General features: G+C 34.5%; 2 protein-coding genes across 3 annotated transcripts in view; one reads left to right on the forward strand and one right to left on the reverse strand.

Moving 5' to 3' along the window:
• LOC148954909 (xaa-Pro aminopeptidase ApepP-like) overlaps nt 1-16,205 on the forward strand; it is a 582,094-nt gene that overhangs the window by 469,575 nt on the left and 96,314 nt on the right. The window lies entirely within an intron of this gene.
• On the reverse strand, nt 1,303-8,941 carry LOC148954911 (uncharacterized). Its single transcript, XM_089107982.1, has 2 exons — nt 8,876-8,941; nt 1,303-2,170 (listed from the first exon to the last, which is right to left on the reverse strand). Exon 2 carries the CDS (start codon nt 2,168-2,170, stop codon nt 1,364-1,366), a length of 807 nt encoding a protein of 268 aa, XP_088964108.1. The 5' UTR covers nt 8,876-8,941; the 3' UTR covers nt 1,303-1,363.

Below are 16,205 nucleotides of genomic sequence, written 5' to 3' on the forward strand. Positions count from 1 at the left end.
CCTAAGGTCCCTTTTCATTCTCTCTGCTTCCTCATCTTGGAATCTATACTTATTCACTTTTAACAGTTTCTATGCTCTTTTCTTTGGCTTTTATGTATATTATAAAGATCTTCCATATCCTCATATGAACATTGTCTCAGTAGCTCTAATGTTTGCACCAACTCTGTTTTTTTCTCTACGCAATCACCATAAAAAAAAACATTTAACTTCCGTGGCTGCTTCTGAGCTGTAGTAACACCTACTTCATAAAAACTATCAACTAATACCTTTAATGACTCTTCTATTTTTCCATCATTTGCCAATATTTCTCCCTTCTCTAGTCCTGCCTGAAATTCATCTCCTAACAGCTTAACCTTAACCTTCTCTTCTTCCTGTGATTCTACCCTCAATGGATCTCTAACTTCTAATCCTTCTTCTAATACCTTGCTCCTAAAACCCCCCAATGACCTTTTTAATGCCCTCTTTTTTAATACTTTCAAAGACAACCTAATCGGCAGGTGATCAGAACCCAAAACCGGGACCACCCCTAAACAAGCACAATCTGGCCAAAGAGACTTATTTACAACTATATAATCTACTACACTTGGATACTTCCCAAAAAAGCAAGTAAACTCTCCCCGCTCTTTATATAATCATTATATAATCAGATGAACGGAAATAAAAGTAGCCTTGCTTTTTGTGAGTCAAGATTGAGGGAGGTCCCTAAAATCTTGTCAGCAGAACATCTTCCAAAGTAGATAGATGAGTCTTTACTGAAATTGTGAGTACTGGGAAGAAGTTTCTTAGTTGTGTATTTTGAGATTATGTACCTAATACAGCTTACGTATGGGAAGTGAATCCCTACATTCTTATCACCATCACATTTAATTAAGGGGGGAGGGGTTATAGATAATAAAAATTATACAATCAACATTGAAAAGCACTCTTACGCATCTCCCCCCCCGCCTATACAATGACCTACTTACCCTCCTTCAAAATAGCTGATGCACTTGTCGAAGAAAACTAGAATATTGTGTGTTTAGACGACACTGGAAACTCCTTTGATGTACAAATAAAGAGAAAACTTTAGGTCGAATGAGCCATCCTTCGATTTCCTGTGACTAAACCTGAGCAAATCAGTTACTCCAGCAGGAATCAGTTATCCTAGTGTTACGTTTTCTCAATCGAACTATTGGGAAAAAAATGTCAAACATACTTGAAGTATTTCCGAATAGATAGGTATTGAATATATATGAAGTATTTCCGAATAACTAGGGATATACCACTAAGAGCGTGTTAAAAACAGTAGACTTTAAATCAAAGACCAGCATATATATTTATAAATAAATAATTTAGATACATAAATAAAAGCTATGAATTAATTTCAGTAGCCGTGGGAAGCATAGCTATCATATCCTCCATAATGGTGATCATGGTAATCATAATCGCTATCCTTCTTCTTTGGAAGCGGTAAAACTTCATGAAAGCCTTCTGGAACGTCTAGATTAACTCCTAGCATATTTTCTATCATTTCTTTAGGTGTAGGCATAATATCCATAAAAGTTGCTACACCGAGTCCACTAAAAAGACCAATAATGGTTTCAATGAGAGGAATAGCAGCTGCAGGGAGAAGAGGTAGGAGCTCTAATGCCCGTTTGCTAATAGGATGTTCAAAAATTGGTTGTAGAGCTGTATCATTCACAGCCTCAGATACGATTTCTTTTAAATTTATTTCACTGATTGCTTCTACGGCTTCATGGGCAAACCTTTTCATTGTCAAGACTAGGTCCACGTTGTCAGGGAAAGCTTCTTCATCATCGTCTCCGTCGGTCTCCTGATCTTGTTCTTCAGCAAGGTCTTCTTGATGATCCAAGTCTCTAACGTGTTGGGAATGCTCTTCATGTCCATGCGAGCACTTCTCGATCTCATAAAAATCTTTCCCAGCGTATTGTTCTTTTTCAGCACTGTCGCGGTTGTGTGTGTCTCTCTCGTGCTTTATGTGTCCTTCTTGGATTTGCTCATCAGGGTTCCTTTCTTTGGGATCATCGGTAGGTAAGATCTTTTGACGATCACTGGATACACGGTCTCTCAATGCATCAGGAGATTCTTGGTGATGTAAATGACGTTTCGTCAGTAAAGCTGCGTTGGAAACAGCAACCAACAAACAAATGTAAAATCCGAGATGTGCCATCTACAATGAAATAGAAATTTAACAACACATTAAGAAAATACGTGTTTTTAGCATAAAAATTCCTTTTTTTTAAGAATTAGTTAGTATGAGCTCTTGGACATGGCGATTCATTCTGTGAATGTGTTTAAAAATAATACGTTTCAAGGATGTTAGTCATTCAAGAAAATAGGAGTCCTTTAAGGTATACTTTGACAAGTTAGGGCAGCTCAAAATCCTAGAATCGGGTGGGAGGGTAAACGATCCTTTCCCAAATGTAAAATACTGTTGAAACTAAGTAGGCTACTTCCTGATTAAAAGTAAAAACTGTAAAGACTAAATTTGAGCCCTCACCTACCGTGAAATTAATTTAATCTATCTAGTAGAAATTTTACTTCCTCATTTCTCGAATATTTGGGAATGATAGTACTTTAATCTCCAAAATAGAAAATAAGGGTATCTGTCCCAGGCTCAGTAAAGTCTTGTCACTAAGGCAAAGACAATGGAATAATTTTCAGTGTAAAATCTGGGTAGTTACACAAGCGATTGATGTGGGGAGAAAGAGAGTATCTTAGTTACATTAACTTTTTCAATTTATTTGTACTAAAAAAAAGAAGTTTACGTTTTTCAATGATAAAGAAAGTAAGAAAAGACACACTAAATATCTTTAGTTTTATCTTCAGTTTTACTAAATTCAGTTTTACTAAATATCTTCAGTTATCTTCAGTTTTACTAACTTTTGTTTGGGGGATTTTCAATGCCTTTTCGATCGTTCAAGATGAAAATCAATTATATTCGCCTTCTTTCTACATGATAACAGCTCAAATTAGATAGACATAACAATAATTGAAAAATATCTTATCGTACGGAATTTTAGGTTTTGTAATTATTATGTGTAATTGATACAATCAAGTCTAAAAGAACATCTGTGGTCAAATTGAAATTTCTGATGTGAGACAAAGTGAATAAAGTGCAAAATTTATATATCCAACAATTCATGACTTCAGAAGACGTTCCATTTTTAACAACTATTTAAGGTATCTCATATCTATGTCTGAAGTATCTCGGAAGCCAATGTGACAAAGTGTATCTTTCAGACTTTTGGGTTTTAGTGTCAAGACACATGGCATTCAGCTATTCAATCACAATACTCCCTGTATTGATAGTAACTATTACCAATGAGGATAAATTTATCATTCAGTAATAAGTAATTTGTATAAGTGAGTCTCGCCGAATCAATTCTACACGGCTCTTAAAACGTTTCCAAACCGTTCGTGGTAACGAACTGTAAGTAAGGAGCGAAATAGTAACCGAAACTCTAAAAAACGGAATTTTGATACTAATAGATACATCAAAAGAATCCGATTATAATGCTAATTTCAAATATATAAGTTTCATTAAGTTTAGTCCTACCCATAAAAAGTTACGTGCTTGAGAAAATTTGCCTGATTTTCGAAAAAAGGAGGAAACACCTCCTAAAGGTTTTAGAACTTTAATGAAAATCACACCATCAGATTCAGGTAATTCAGAGAACCAGACTGTAGAGGTTTCAAGCTCCTATCTGTAAAAATGTGGAATTTTACATTTTTTGCCGGAAGAAAGATCACAGGTGGGTGTTTGTTTTTTATTCCCAGGGATGATCGTATCGACCCAGCGGTCCTAGAATATCGTGGGAGGGCTCATTCGAACGGAAATTAAAAGTTCTAGTGCCCTTTTTAAGTGACCAAAATAAAATGAAGGGCAACAAACCCCCTCCCATGCTCATTTTTTTCCCAAAGTTAGCCCATCAAAATTTCTATATAGCCATTTTGTCCAACATGGTGAAAAATATAATAACTTATTTCTTTTACGATAACACAAACCCCCAAAGTTCCCAGAGGGAGGGCTGAAAGTTATGAACTTTACCTAATGTTTACATATAGTATTGGTTATTGGGAAGTATACAGACATTTTCAGGGGGGATCTTTTCTGGTAGTGGGGGGGGGAGGGGCAGGGGTTATATGGGAGGAACTTTCCACGGAGGAAGTTTTCAGGGGAGAAGAAACATTGCTATAAAAGGGGCACCGGATTTCCCAGCATTATTTGAAAAATGATCAGAAATTAAATAAAAAAAAAAGTTTTCATCTTAAAGTAAGGAGCAACATCAAAACGTAAAACGAACAGAAAGTATTACGTATATGATTGGGTTCGCCCCCTATTTAATACCTCGCTCTTTAAGCCAATTCAAACTTTAGCGTAAAGAGCGAGGTATTGACTAGGGGGCGAACCCCCTAATATAGGTATTAAGAATATATGGATAGTGAAGTTCGTTACATATGTTAATCTGTAAGTTATGTATATTTATTAATAGTAAAAACGTTCGTAAAGTAATATTAAATAACTTTCGAGAAAGCCATTTAACCAAATAAAATTGAAATTAATATGCAAATTTTGGGTAAAATTCTAGTTTAGCTACTTTTGACAATCTTGGAAAGGGGTTAGGTTAGGAAAATGAAACTTTCAGGGATGGGTCTACAGGTTAAATTATGTCTGGGCAGGTATTTTGAAGTACCTACCTCAACTCCTTCTCCCTTTAGAGGGTCCTGAAATTTGCCTACATGACAGGTTGGTAAACCTATTGAAATTTTGACAAAACAACATTTTACCTTAATTTTCAGTTATTAATTTCTTTTTCTATGGCTTTAGTTCTGAATATGCAATTGCTGTTATTTGAGTGGGAATTTTAAGCCATATTAATGTTTTTTTCAAAATTTAGGAAATGTATTTGCATGTCTTTAAAACCTTATAAATTGGGATTGAGCAAAGTTTTGAAACTTAAAACAATTTTGTTGTACTTCATTTAAGCAGAAGATCTATTTTGCAAGGTTTCATTTTTATAACACATAGATTTTTAAAGGTCATCAAAGGTCAGGAACCTCCAGAGAGAGGAGGAGTGGAGGTAGGTACTTCAAAATACCTTCCCGGGACATACTTTAGCCTGTAGACCCATCCCTGAAATTTGTATATTCATAAACTAACCCCTTTCCAAGATAGCCAAAAGTAGCTAAAGTAGAATTTTACCAAATTTTGTTTTAATTATTGATCTACGGTGAGTCAAAATCGAAACCTGCATTAATTCAAAAACGTTCAAAAATTAAATGAAAAAATAAGTTTTTTTAACTGAAAGTAAGGAGCGACATTAAAACATAAAACGAACAGAAATTATTTCGTATATGAAAGGGGCTGTCCCCTCCTCAACGTCTCGCTCTTTACGCTAAATTTTGACTCTTTCTCGCAACTCTATTTTTTTTAACAATAAAAAACTAGTGTAAAGAGCGAGGGGTTGCGGAGGGAACAGCCCCTTTCATATACGGATTAATTTCTGTTCGTTTTATGTTTTAATGTCGCTCCTTACTTTCAGTTAAAAAAAAAATATATATTTTCCATAGTCAAAAACATCATTAAACCTAAAAAACAACTCAGGATATAACAACCACCAAATGATTGGTTTCTCAATGATTGACATTCTTTTTTAGTTTCCTCTTCTTGCTTGGCCTTGAGCAGATTTGGCAGTAGTATAATTTTTATCAAAATCATGGGGGTGGGAGGGGGGTTAAAAGTGGAGCCAATTTTTCCAAATTTAGTGAAAATGACAGTGAAAACTGAAAAATGTTCCATATATTACCATAAAGACAAAGATATACTAAAGAAAACTGACCCGTTTCTCTGTATACTTGAATTATGCAGGCTTATTTCAGTTTTGACAAGATTTTTTGGAGAAACTTAATTTCAACTGGGGACAAACTGAGGTCTGGGGGGGGGGGGGGTAAAATTGGGTCTGGAGGAGGGATTTGCCCCATGGAAAATTACGCCCCTGAGATTTGGTCTAATTTGCCTCTGAACTACACTCTGGTTTACTATTACTTCGTAAGACCCATACTCATTAGTTAATGCTTCTGTTTTCTAAGTTCTTTAAGAACAAAATTTTATTTTCGCGATTAATTTGGGAGAAATAAAACAACTAAAATTATCATTACACTGCATTGAGAATGAAAGAGTTTGTTTGTCCCTTAAAAAAAATAAAATCTTCTTATATCGAAATAAAACACATTAAAAATGATACACCATAAAAAAATATACACTATACTAAAAATGTTTTCAGTACAGCCGTAGCCAAACCTGGGCGGAGAGGGGAAGAGGGCTAAGGGAGTGGCATCCTCTATCCTTTATAAGCCGACTCTTAGTTTTTTTCTAAGTTTTAACATCAAACTTTATTTTCATTTGAAAATAAAATTTATTTGGTTTCAGGGGTCACTTTTTTCTATCTTATTCTTGTATGAATTGCTTATGAAAAGCGTGCAGAATTTTGGGTTCGATTTCAAACAGTTTGTGTTAACGAAGCGACCTTGCAAGGAGCAGCCCAATAGTAACCGCCTACCCGGCCCACCTGAAAAAAAAAGAAAAAGCATCTGTGCTCTTTCAAAAGAAAGAGCACCTGAAAATTTGCCTGATTTTAAAAAAAAAGAGGAAAACACCCATTAAAAGTAATGGAAGTAATTGATCGTATCGATCAAATTGAAAAATAATTGATCGTATCGATTCAGTAGTCCTATAATATCGAGAAATGGCTCATTTGAAGGGAAATCAAAATTTCTAGTGCCCTTTTCAAGTGACCCAAAACATTTTAGGGCAACTAAGCCCCTTCCCATTTCCACGATAGTTATGATAGCCATTTTGTTCAGCATAGTTGAATGGCTGAATAACTATGCCTTTGGAGATATCATTGCCCCACAACCCCTGAGAAAAGGTCTAAGTTACAAAACTTGCCCATTGTTTTGTATAGTATTTGTTATTAGGAAGTATGCATACATTTTTCGCGTAGGGAAGGGAGAATTTTCTGCTGGTGGGATTTTCAACGGGGAGGAACTTTTCACTTTGAACTTTTCAGGGGAAATTTTAAACTGTGGGAATTTGCCATAATTCCTATACGAAATACTTCTTATGTCTTGCTTTCTCTTTGTCGAATCAATTTTACGCATGGAGATGTTAAGGGTAATTGTCCGGGATAAATTTTCACCAAGTTTGAATTGTCTAGAAAATAAATCCGTGAGGAAGAGGGATTTTTCCGTAGAGGTGGAGTCACATTTCCTGGCATTATTTAAAAAACGATCAGAAGTTAAATTAAAAAACAAGTTTTTTCAACTGAAAGTAAGAACTAACATCAAAACTTAAAACGAACAGAAATTATTGGGTATACGAGGGGGGTTTCTCCTCCTCAACATCTTGCTCTTTACACTAAAGTTTGAATCCTGTCCTATTTTTGTTGAGGAAAAGCAACCCCCTCGTATATGTAATAATTTCTCTTCGTTTTAAGTTTTAACTGTTTTTTTTATTTAATTTAACAGAATGGTGAACCTTGTGTAAAAATTCTGAATAACTTTATTTATAACCAATGAAATAGGGATGAAACCGACCATACTCACGAAAGAACGTTTTATGAAGTTTTTATTATAAATATAAAAGTAAAAATTAGGATACTTTTATCATTTATTTACAGGTAAAACTGCAAAACTACATAATTAAGAATGATTCTTAAACTATTAATGACTCTGCATATATGTCAATCCTACTCAAATCGAAAATCATATGTAGGAATTCGTTTTGACGGGGAGAGCATAATTTAGACGAAAAAAAGTATAGATTCCAGGAAATTATCCTGGAATTGTCTTGGGACTGAATTATGAGAGGGATCTCTCGTGGGGGTGGGGTGGTTTTATTTTGATTGGGATCGAATTGTCTAGAAGATCTTTCCGTGGTGGGATTTTTCCGTTAAGGTAGAGCCGGATTTCCTGGTATTATTTAAAAAAAATTATCAGAAAAAAAAATTCAGCTGCAAGTAAGGAGCAACATTTAAACCTAAAACGAACAGAGACTTGCGTATATGAGGGGGTTGCCCCCTGCTTAATACCTAGACCTTTACGCTAAAATTTGAATTTTGTCATAACTCCTTAAGAACAACTCCTAAAACACAAAGGTCATTTAATTAGAACATTAAGAAGCTTATTCAAAAGTACTAAAAAACTTTGGCATGAAGAGTGAGGTTTTGAGGAGGAAGAATCCCCCTCAATAATTTCTGTTTGTTTTAAGTTTTAATGTTGCTCCGTACTTTCAGTTGAAAAAAGTGTTTTTTATTAATTAAACAAAAAACACTTTTTGACTTTTGGGTCACTTAAAAAGAGCACTAGAACTTTTAATTTCCGTTCAAATGAGCCGTATCACGATATTCTAGGACCCATTGGTCGATAGGCTCACCCCTGGGAAAAACAAACAAATACACATCCTTGATCTTTCTTCTGGCAAAAAATACAAGATCCCATATTATTTTAGATAGGAGCTTGAAACCTGTACAGAAGGGGTTTCTAATACGCTGAATCTGATGCTGTAATTTTTTACTTTATAGGGACTGTAATTATGACTTTTAGGGAGTGATGGCTCCTTTTTTCAAAAATCAAGCAAATTTTCTCAGGCTCGCAGCCTTTAATGGGTAAAATTAAACTTTATGAAACTCATATATTTTAAATGAGCACAATAAGCCGAATTGTTCCTTTTTTTCAAAAATTCCGTTTTTCAGCTACTATTGAGCCGGGTCGCTCCTTATTACGAATAGATTAGTAGCGATGGTCAACATTTAGCACTATACTCATGCAGTGCTATCGCGCTACCGATGATAAGTAAATCTTGAAAACTTACAGTGTGGTTTTTAATATTACTGCTACTCACGACTAAGGTTAGTTATCAACTAAAGTGGAATCCGACCTTAACAGTTTTGAACTGGATGCTCTAGATAGGAGGATGACCTATATACATGTGATGTAATACATGTAATACATGTAATGTAATACATGTGAAATTAGCTTAGATTTCACGAAGGCGTATTTAATTATACTTGATACCGATTGCAACTGGCAGGAAATGAAGCATTTCAGAATAAATGTATTGGTTGGGAAAATAAATTTATACAGCTGCTGACGCCTAAGCTAAAAATTTAGAAAAGCAATGAAGGAAAGGGGAATTTTTCTTTTGTAATTTTATGCCCTAATTTTGATTTACTTATTATTGAAGATTGACACCCTAAGGGAATTATGGCCTAGTAGATGACACAGCGTTTGCACTGAATTCCGATAAATGAATAATTCATCTGGGTTTGTTTCCTTTGGTGGGACTTTTTGGACTGAAAACCTCTTATTATATTCTATTAGTTATCTATTATGGGCTGCCTCCCCGTAGAAGCATAATATTTGTAGGCATGAATGTATAATGAGTCGGAGGTAATCGGCTTGAGATCGTCTATTCAAGATTTTAACTCTTGCTGATTCAGAACATCGTAGTGTGGAAAACCATGTCGTGACCAAGATTGGTCCCAGGATTGCACAAAGCTCCCATTCAACTGGAGATCCTATGGACTTCTTGATGTCCGCTTCTAAGCCGGCGTAAGTGCTTCATATAGACATGAGAAGATGTGCTAGTCCCTGTCCTGTATTGGTTCTGGGACCATTGCTGTTCCTGACGCCATAATATTTTTAGTAATAAAAAAAATAAAATTGTAACTTGGAATATTATAACGTTATAAAAAAGCTATCGTATCGAAATTTTGACTGACGAACTGGAATTATAAGGAATTTCAGAAAATCATGTCGCAGGGGTAGGAAACGAGAATTTAGGTGATATGGAATGCATTTATTCAGGCAAAAAGGGTGGATTGCATAGGCAGGAAGTAGTAGGGGCTTAGCTACAGTATTTTCATTCGGGGGGGGGAGCGAGAGGATTACTATTGGAGTAGGTGCTGCTCAAGCGGTAGTGAACAAAAGTAATTATTTAACAAACACGCTACTTGGTGAATTTAAAGACATTATAAGCAATAAACACACATTCAAAAATAATAAATATAAGTGCTGGTGCTTGGCTTTTAGTAGAATTAAATAAAAAAAACAAGTTCTTTAACAGAAGGTAAGGAGCGGCATTAAAACTTAAAACGAACAAAAATTATTCCATATATGAAGGAGGTTACCTCTTCCTCAAGACCTCACTCTTTACGCTAAAGCCTTTTAGTACTTTTGAAAAAAGCTGCTAAATTGTTCCACACCGGCAGAATTGGTTTTTTTATACTGATTGTAAATATATAAAATTCTTTCAGTTTATTATCACCCATCCAAAACCAAATATCTGAGAAATGTGTCTGATTTTTGAAAAAAGGTGAAACACCCCCCAAAAACCAAGCGATCTTGTTGAAAATCCCTTTATTAGATACATCAAATCAAAGAACCCTACTGTAGAGGCATCAAGCTGCAATCTTCAAAATGTGGAATGTCGCATTTTTTCAAAAAAGTTCATGGTAACGAACTGTAAGTAAGGAGCGACCCGGCTCAATAGTAACCAAAGCTCTAAAAATGGAATTTTGATACCAATAGATACATCGAAAGAATCAGATCTCTATGCTGATTTGTAATATACAAGTTTTATCAAGTTTAGTCTTACCCATTAAAAGTTACGCGCTTGAGAAAATTTGCCTTATTTTCGAAAAAAGGGGGAAAGACCCCCTATAGTCATAGAACCTTAATAAAAATTACACCATCAAATTCAGCGCATTAGAAAACCATACTGCAGAGGTTTCAGGCTCCTATGGGCAAAAATCTGGAATTTTGTATTTTTTGCCAGAAGAAAGATCACGGATGCGTGTTTTTTTTTTTTTTTTTGTGCGTTTGTTTTTTTGTTTTCCCAGGGGTGATCGTATCGACCCAGTGGTCCTACAATATCGCGGGAGGGCTAATTCAAACAGAAATTAAAAGTTCTAGTGCCCTTTTTAAGTGACCAAATATGGGGGGCAACTAGGCCCCCTCCCACGCTCATTTATTTCCCAATGTCACCCGATGAATATTTTTGAGATAGTCATTTTGTTTAGCATGGTCGAAAAATATAATAAACATGCCTTTGGGGATGACTTAATCCCCCACAGTCCCCAGGGGAAGGGCTGCAAGCTATGGAGTTTGCCCAATGCTTAAATATAGTTTTGGTTATTGGGAGGTATACAGACGTTTTCAGGGGAATTTTTTCTGGTAGTGGGGGTGGATGGGTCGGGGGTTACGTTTGAGGATCCTTACATGGAGGAAGTTTTCATGGGGGAAGGAGCATTGCTATGAATGGGGCACCGGATTTCCTAGCATTATTTAAAAAAAAACGATCAGTCCCTTTCATATACTGAATAATTTCTGTTTGTTTTAAGTTTTAATGTCGCTCCTTACTTCCAGTTAGAAAAACTTGTTTTTTTTTATATTTATTTTCAGAAGAAACATCATCAATGTATTTTTATTCGTTTTGTTTTTTTTTCCCTGGGTGATTGTATCGAACCGAAGGTCCAAGATAATTTGGAGGGAGCTCGTTCAAATTTTAAGTTTAAAGCTCTTCTTCAAGAGACCATACAGATTGGACCAGGGGATAGTCTTTTTTCTGTCATGATAGGACACCAAACTATGACTTTGCAATCAATTTAAAATTCCGAGATTTAAAAGTATGAGTAACTATATTTTAGGCTTCTCCGTTGCAAAAGAAGTAATGCCGCACGGTGGTAGTACTGGATTCAACCAAGTTAATTTGCTTTATTTGTAATGAAACCAGAATAGGTTTGGTGATATGTTGCGTATCAGCTATAATGAGGGGGGTGAGTCATTGTTTAGTTGGGAGTAGAGTAGATTTATAAAAGTACAATTTAAAGGACAAACTGCTTACTCTCCATGAGGCTTCAGATAAAATAAACACTGCTCGGAACTTAGTTATTAGCAATTTTAAATGGTAATATTTTTTCTTTTTCTATTTATATGAAGTACTTCAATGTATTTAAACAAATGTATATAAAGTATTTGTCGATAAGAAAATTCTTTTGTAGAGGTTGGGATGGCTTCAGATACGTAGAAGATCGAAAGTCTCACAGAATTTCCATCCATACAAACAATAATACTCCTTTTCATCCAACCGAAATTCTTTAGCAGTAATATTAACAAGGACTTTTTACCGAAATTACTATTCTTAGAAAATTTTGAAGTATATTCAAATTTTGTCCAAAATTGAAGTTGCAAATTTAAACGTAGGACGGTACTAATATACGTAAAATTATTGAGTTATAACTTTCAAAAGCAATTAACCAGGGATTTGAGGGATCGGTACCTCAAATTATATCTTAGTTAGGTCTGGGTATGATTTGGAAAACAAACAGATGTTAAATAAAAAAGAGCGTTTCAAAGTGAAAGCAGCGAACAGATTTGAAACCTATTTTAAAGATTATTCTTTATATTAAAGGGGCTGTCTCCTCCTAAGCTCCTTACTCTTTCATGTGAAGTTGGGCTTTTTTCCAAATTTTTAAAGAAAATTCGTAATAGGAAAAAAAGAGTTTTCAAAGAGCTAAAAAAATTTCGTTTAATGTGTAAGATGTTGAGAAGGGAGCAGTCCCCCTTACATACAGAGTAATTTATATATTTTTTTTTAAGTTTTAAACTTGCTACTTACTTTAGTTCTAAGACCTTTTCTATTTTTTAATGACATTTCGTGAAACTGTAAGTTATATAAATATATATATATATATATATATATATATATATATATATATATATATATATATATATATATATATATATATATATATATATATATATATATATATATATATATATATATATATATAACCCACTTACATCACAAGATAAATAGTGGAGTACAATAAATAAAATAAAAAAAAACACAAACAATAAATCACCAATAACAATTAAACAACAAAACATTAAGTAAATAAAAAAACGGATCAAACCAGTAGTATGTTAACTTATACTTTGCGTAGACATATAGCAATTTGAAATATCATATGGAATTTGCGTAGACATATAGCAATTTGAAATATCATATGGATTTTGCGTAGACATATAGCAATTTGAAATATCATATGGATTTTGGGTGAAGCTATAGCAATTTGAAATATCATATGGAATTTGGGTAGACATATAACAATTTGAAATATCATATGGAATTTGCTTGAAGCTATATACTTTGCGTACGCCCCCGTACCAAACAGGTTTTTTTCTGATAGATATTCTATTCTACTGGTCATTACATCTTTCTTTGCCAAGAGATTTACGTAATTTCTAAGTTCAATGTCTTTTTTTAGTGATAAACCAAAACCACCATGTCTTGTGTCGTTGTTAAGCAATTATTTTTGTGTATATATTCAGGTTTCAAATTAAATTCTTCATCATTTTTGAAAAGTTTATTCAACTTAATACTACTGACATTTTTTGTAAACATTTACATAGAAAATGGATAATTCTAAGCAATTTCTGGTGAGTAAAAATTTTATCATTATTATAATAAAAAGAAATTGTCTTGTCATTAAGTTAAGGAAGAAATTTTTTCCTTACACTGTGTGGTTACCTCTTTTTAAAAAGTTTTGACTACTTAAGACAGACAATGGAACTAAGGGTACTTATGCACTTAGAAACCTATTTTTCAGGAGCTGAAACCTCTACATAGTTCTCTTATAGGATGGAATTTACGGTGCGATTTTCATCAAGATCAGTGGGTCCTTTTAGAGTTTCAATTACTATTAACCTGATTTATTCCTTACTTATAGTTCGTTACCATGTACTGCTGGAAAATATATTTCAGTGATATTTTAGATCATAGTAATCTTATGGCGCATTTGGTCTCTAGAAGAACAACTAAAACAATTTATGATCTTTACTGCTTAAAATATATTAATATCTTAAAATTATAATAAAAAATCTAGAGTTTTAACAGTTAGTAGTTAATTTTTACAATTAAGAAAATATCAATGTATATATAATTGAAAAAAAAAAAATTCCAGCTATATCTATTTATAAAAAGTTTTTAATGCAAAAAATAGACACAAATTTCACCAGGTGATAATACGAATAATCAGTAGAGTATTAATCTTTATTACCAAAGGACCAAAATGGTCCCATTCCCCCTACCAGCTTTTTAGCAGAAAGATAAGCATCTTGCAACTTTTTTAAATCAGAAAAAAAAGAAAAAAAAGACTCAAGTAAGGGTCTGTAAAATATAGCGGCAAACCCAGTTTTTGTCAAATTAAGATTCAGTTGCTCAAAAAAGTGATTGAAATACCCTGATCTTTAAATCTAGATGTTGTTTAAAATAATTTAGACGCATGAAATCATATTACTTATGTTAAAAAACCAAAATGCTATTTTTTGCCTTTTTTTTTCAATTAATCGTATATGGACTAAACCAAAACAACGTTCTAAAAATAAACATGTATCGAAGGTGTAATAATGAAAGCTACAAAACGATCAGTTATCGAATCTGCCGTTAGAATTACACATAATCTTGACCGTCCAACGATTAACCAAAATATAGCTACAGATCCCTCTAGCCCCAGTGTTAGCTCCAAGCAAGTTTGAGGGATGTTAAAGAGGGAATTGGCTGTTTTTCATACTGCCTCAGCTTATCCTAATGAAGATCGCGAGCTTGACTCCCTTCAAGTTTTGCCAAGGAGTTCAGATATAGAAGCCCAGTCAAAATTTGTAAGCATATACATAATTTTTTTTTCTATCCCTATTTTTAAAAATAAGGTAAATTTTCTCAGGCGCATAGCTTTTGATGAGTAAAACTTAAAATTTGTTTCTAAACTATTTCATTCTCTTTCATTATCCAAATTAGCGGTATATAAAGGAATGCTTATCACGCATTTATATAAAAAAAAACAAAAAAAACCTTACCTTGTAACTTCTAACCAAGATGCATTCTAATGAAATAATTCTAATATTCCCATTAAAAAAAAACTAACTATTTTAAAAACAACAACACACAAAAAAAAACGATTTGCTAATTCACAATTGGCAAGCAATCTTTAAATTGGTATTATTGTGCTATGCCATTTGCACACACATCCTGGCTCTTATCAGATTACTCCATCGCTATTCAATCCACTTTGAATTATCAGTGGGCTTCTTCTGAAAGGATAGGTAATTCCGATAAGATATATTAACACACGGAAAGAAGGTTTTTAGTAATCTCCATTTATGTCTTCACAGTGTTGTCAAGAAACATTATTTGGGGCGAACTCATTTCATTGAAACACTTAGGTTTTTTCGAGAAAGAATTTGAGGCTGTTCTATTTGAACAGTGTTTTGAAGTCCGATACCCCCAACTCGAAAGGATATCGATCATCCTACATCGAAGGAAGCTCCCGGTTCCCAAGGGTCCTCCCCGGGAGGGGTTGGGGGGGGGAGGGAGGGGGATTTTAATCCGCTCCATAGCTATAATTTGAATTCTAAGTGGGTTTCTTGTGACAGCATATGTATTTCCAATAAAAAATAATGGCAACGAGGAAGAAGCTTTTTAGTAATCTCCTATGATGTCTTCACAGCGACGTCAGGAAACTTTATTTGGGGCAAACTCATTGCATTGCAATACTTAGGGGCTTTTAAGACAGACTTTGAGACTGTGCTGTTCAAACAGAACTGAGAAGTCCGATACTCCCAACTCGGAAAGGGTCTCGATCCTCCTACCTCAAACGAAGCTCCCGGTTCCCAAGGGTTCTCCCCGGGAAGGGTTGGGGGGGGAAGAGCTGTGAGAGGCGCTGCATGAAGCGCCGCGGGCCCAAGAAGCGACGCAGGGATGCGCCGCAGGCCAGAAAAGTGCCGCAGGGATGCGCCGCGGGGATGCACCACAAAAAAAATATTGTTTGATAAAAAAGACATAAAGAAAAGTGTGTTTTAATGTGTATAAGATTTACGTCAAAAGAAAAAAAAAAACTTAATCCATTCATTTTATACTTTCAGGAGGAAGCTGTGAAAACGTATGCCGTCCCGGGTCCAGGACTTCAAAGCATCATGGGTAATTGCCCCCTCTGGCCAGATATTAGTGAAGGTATGTTATTTGATATCCCCCTTGATTTTCAATTTACAGCTGAAGAAATGGACAGTCTTATGCAAATTGTTGGCTATAAGTTTTCCTGATGCATTTTTAATGGGCAACTAATTAGGATTGACGATAGTAC

This window comes from Artemia sp. Qi Xiang Cuo, chromosome 2, assembly GCF_049724085.1.
Source record: "Artemia sp. Qi Xiang Cuo chromosome 2, ASM4972408v1, whole genome shotgun sequence".
Classification (NCBI taxonomy): Eukaryota; Metazoa; Arthropoda; class Branchiopoda; order Anostraca; family Artemiidae; genus Artemia; species Artemia sp. Qi Xiang Cuo.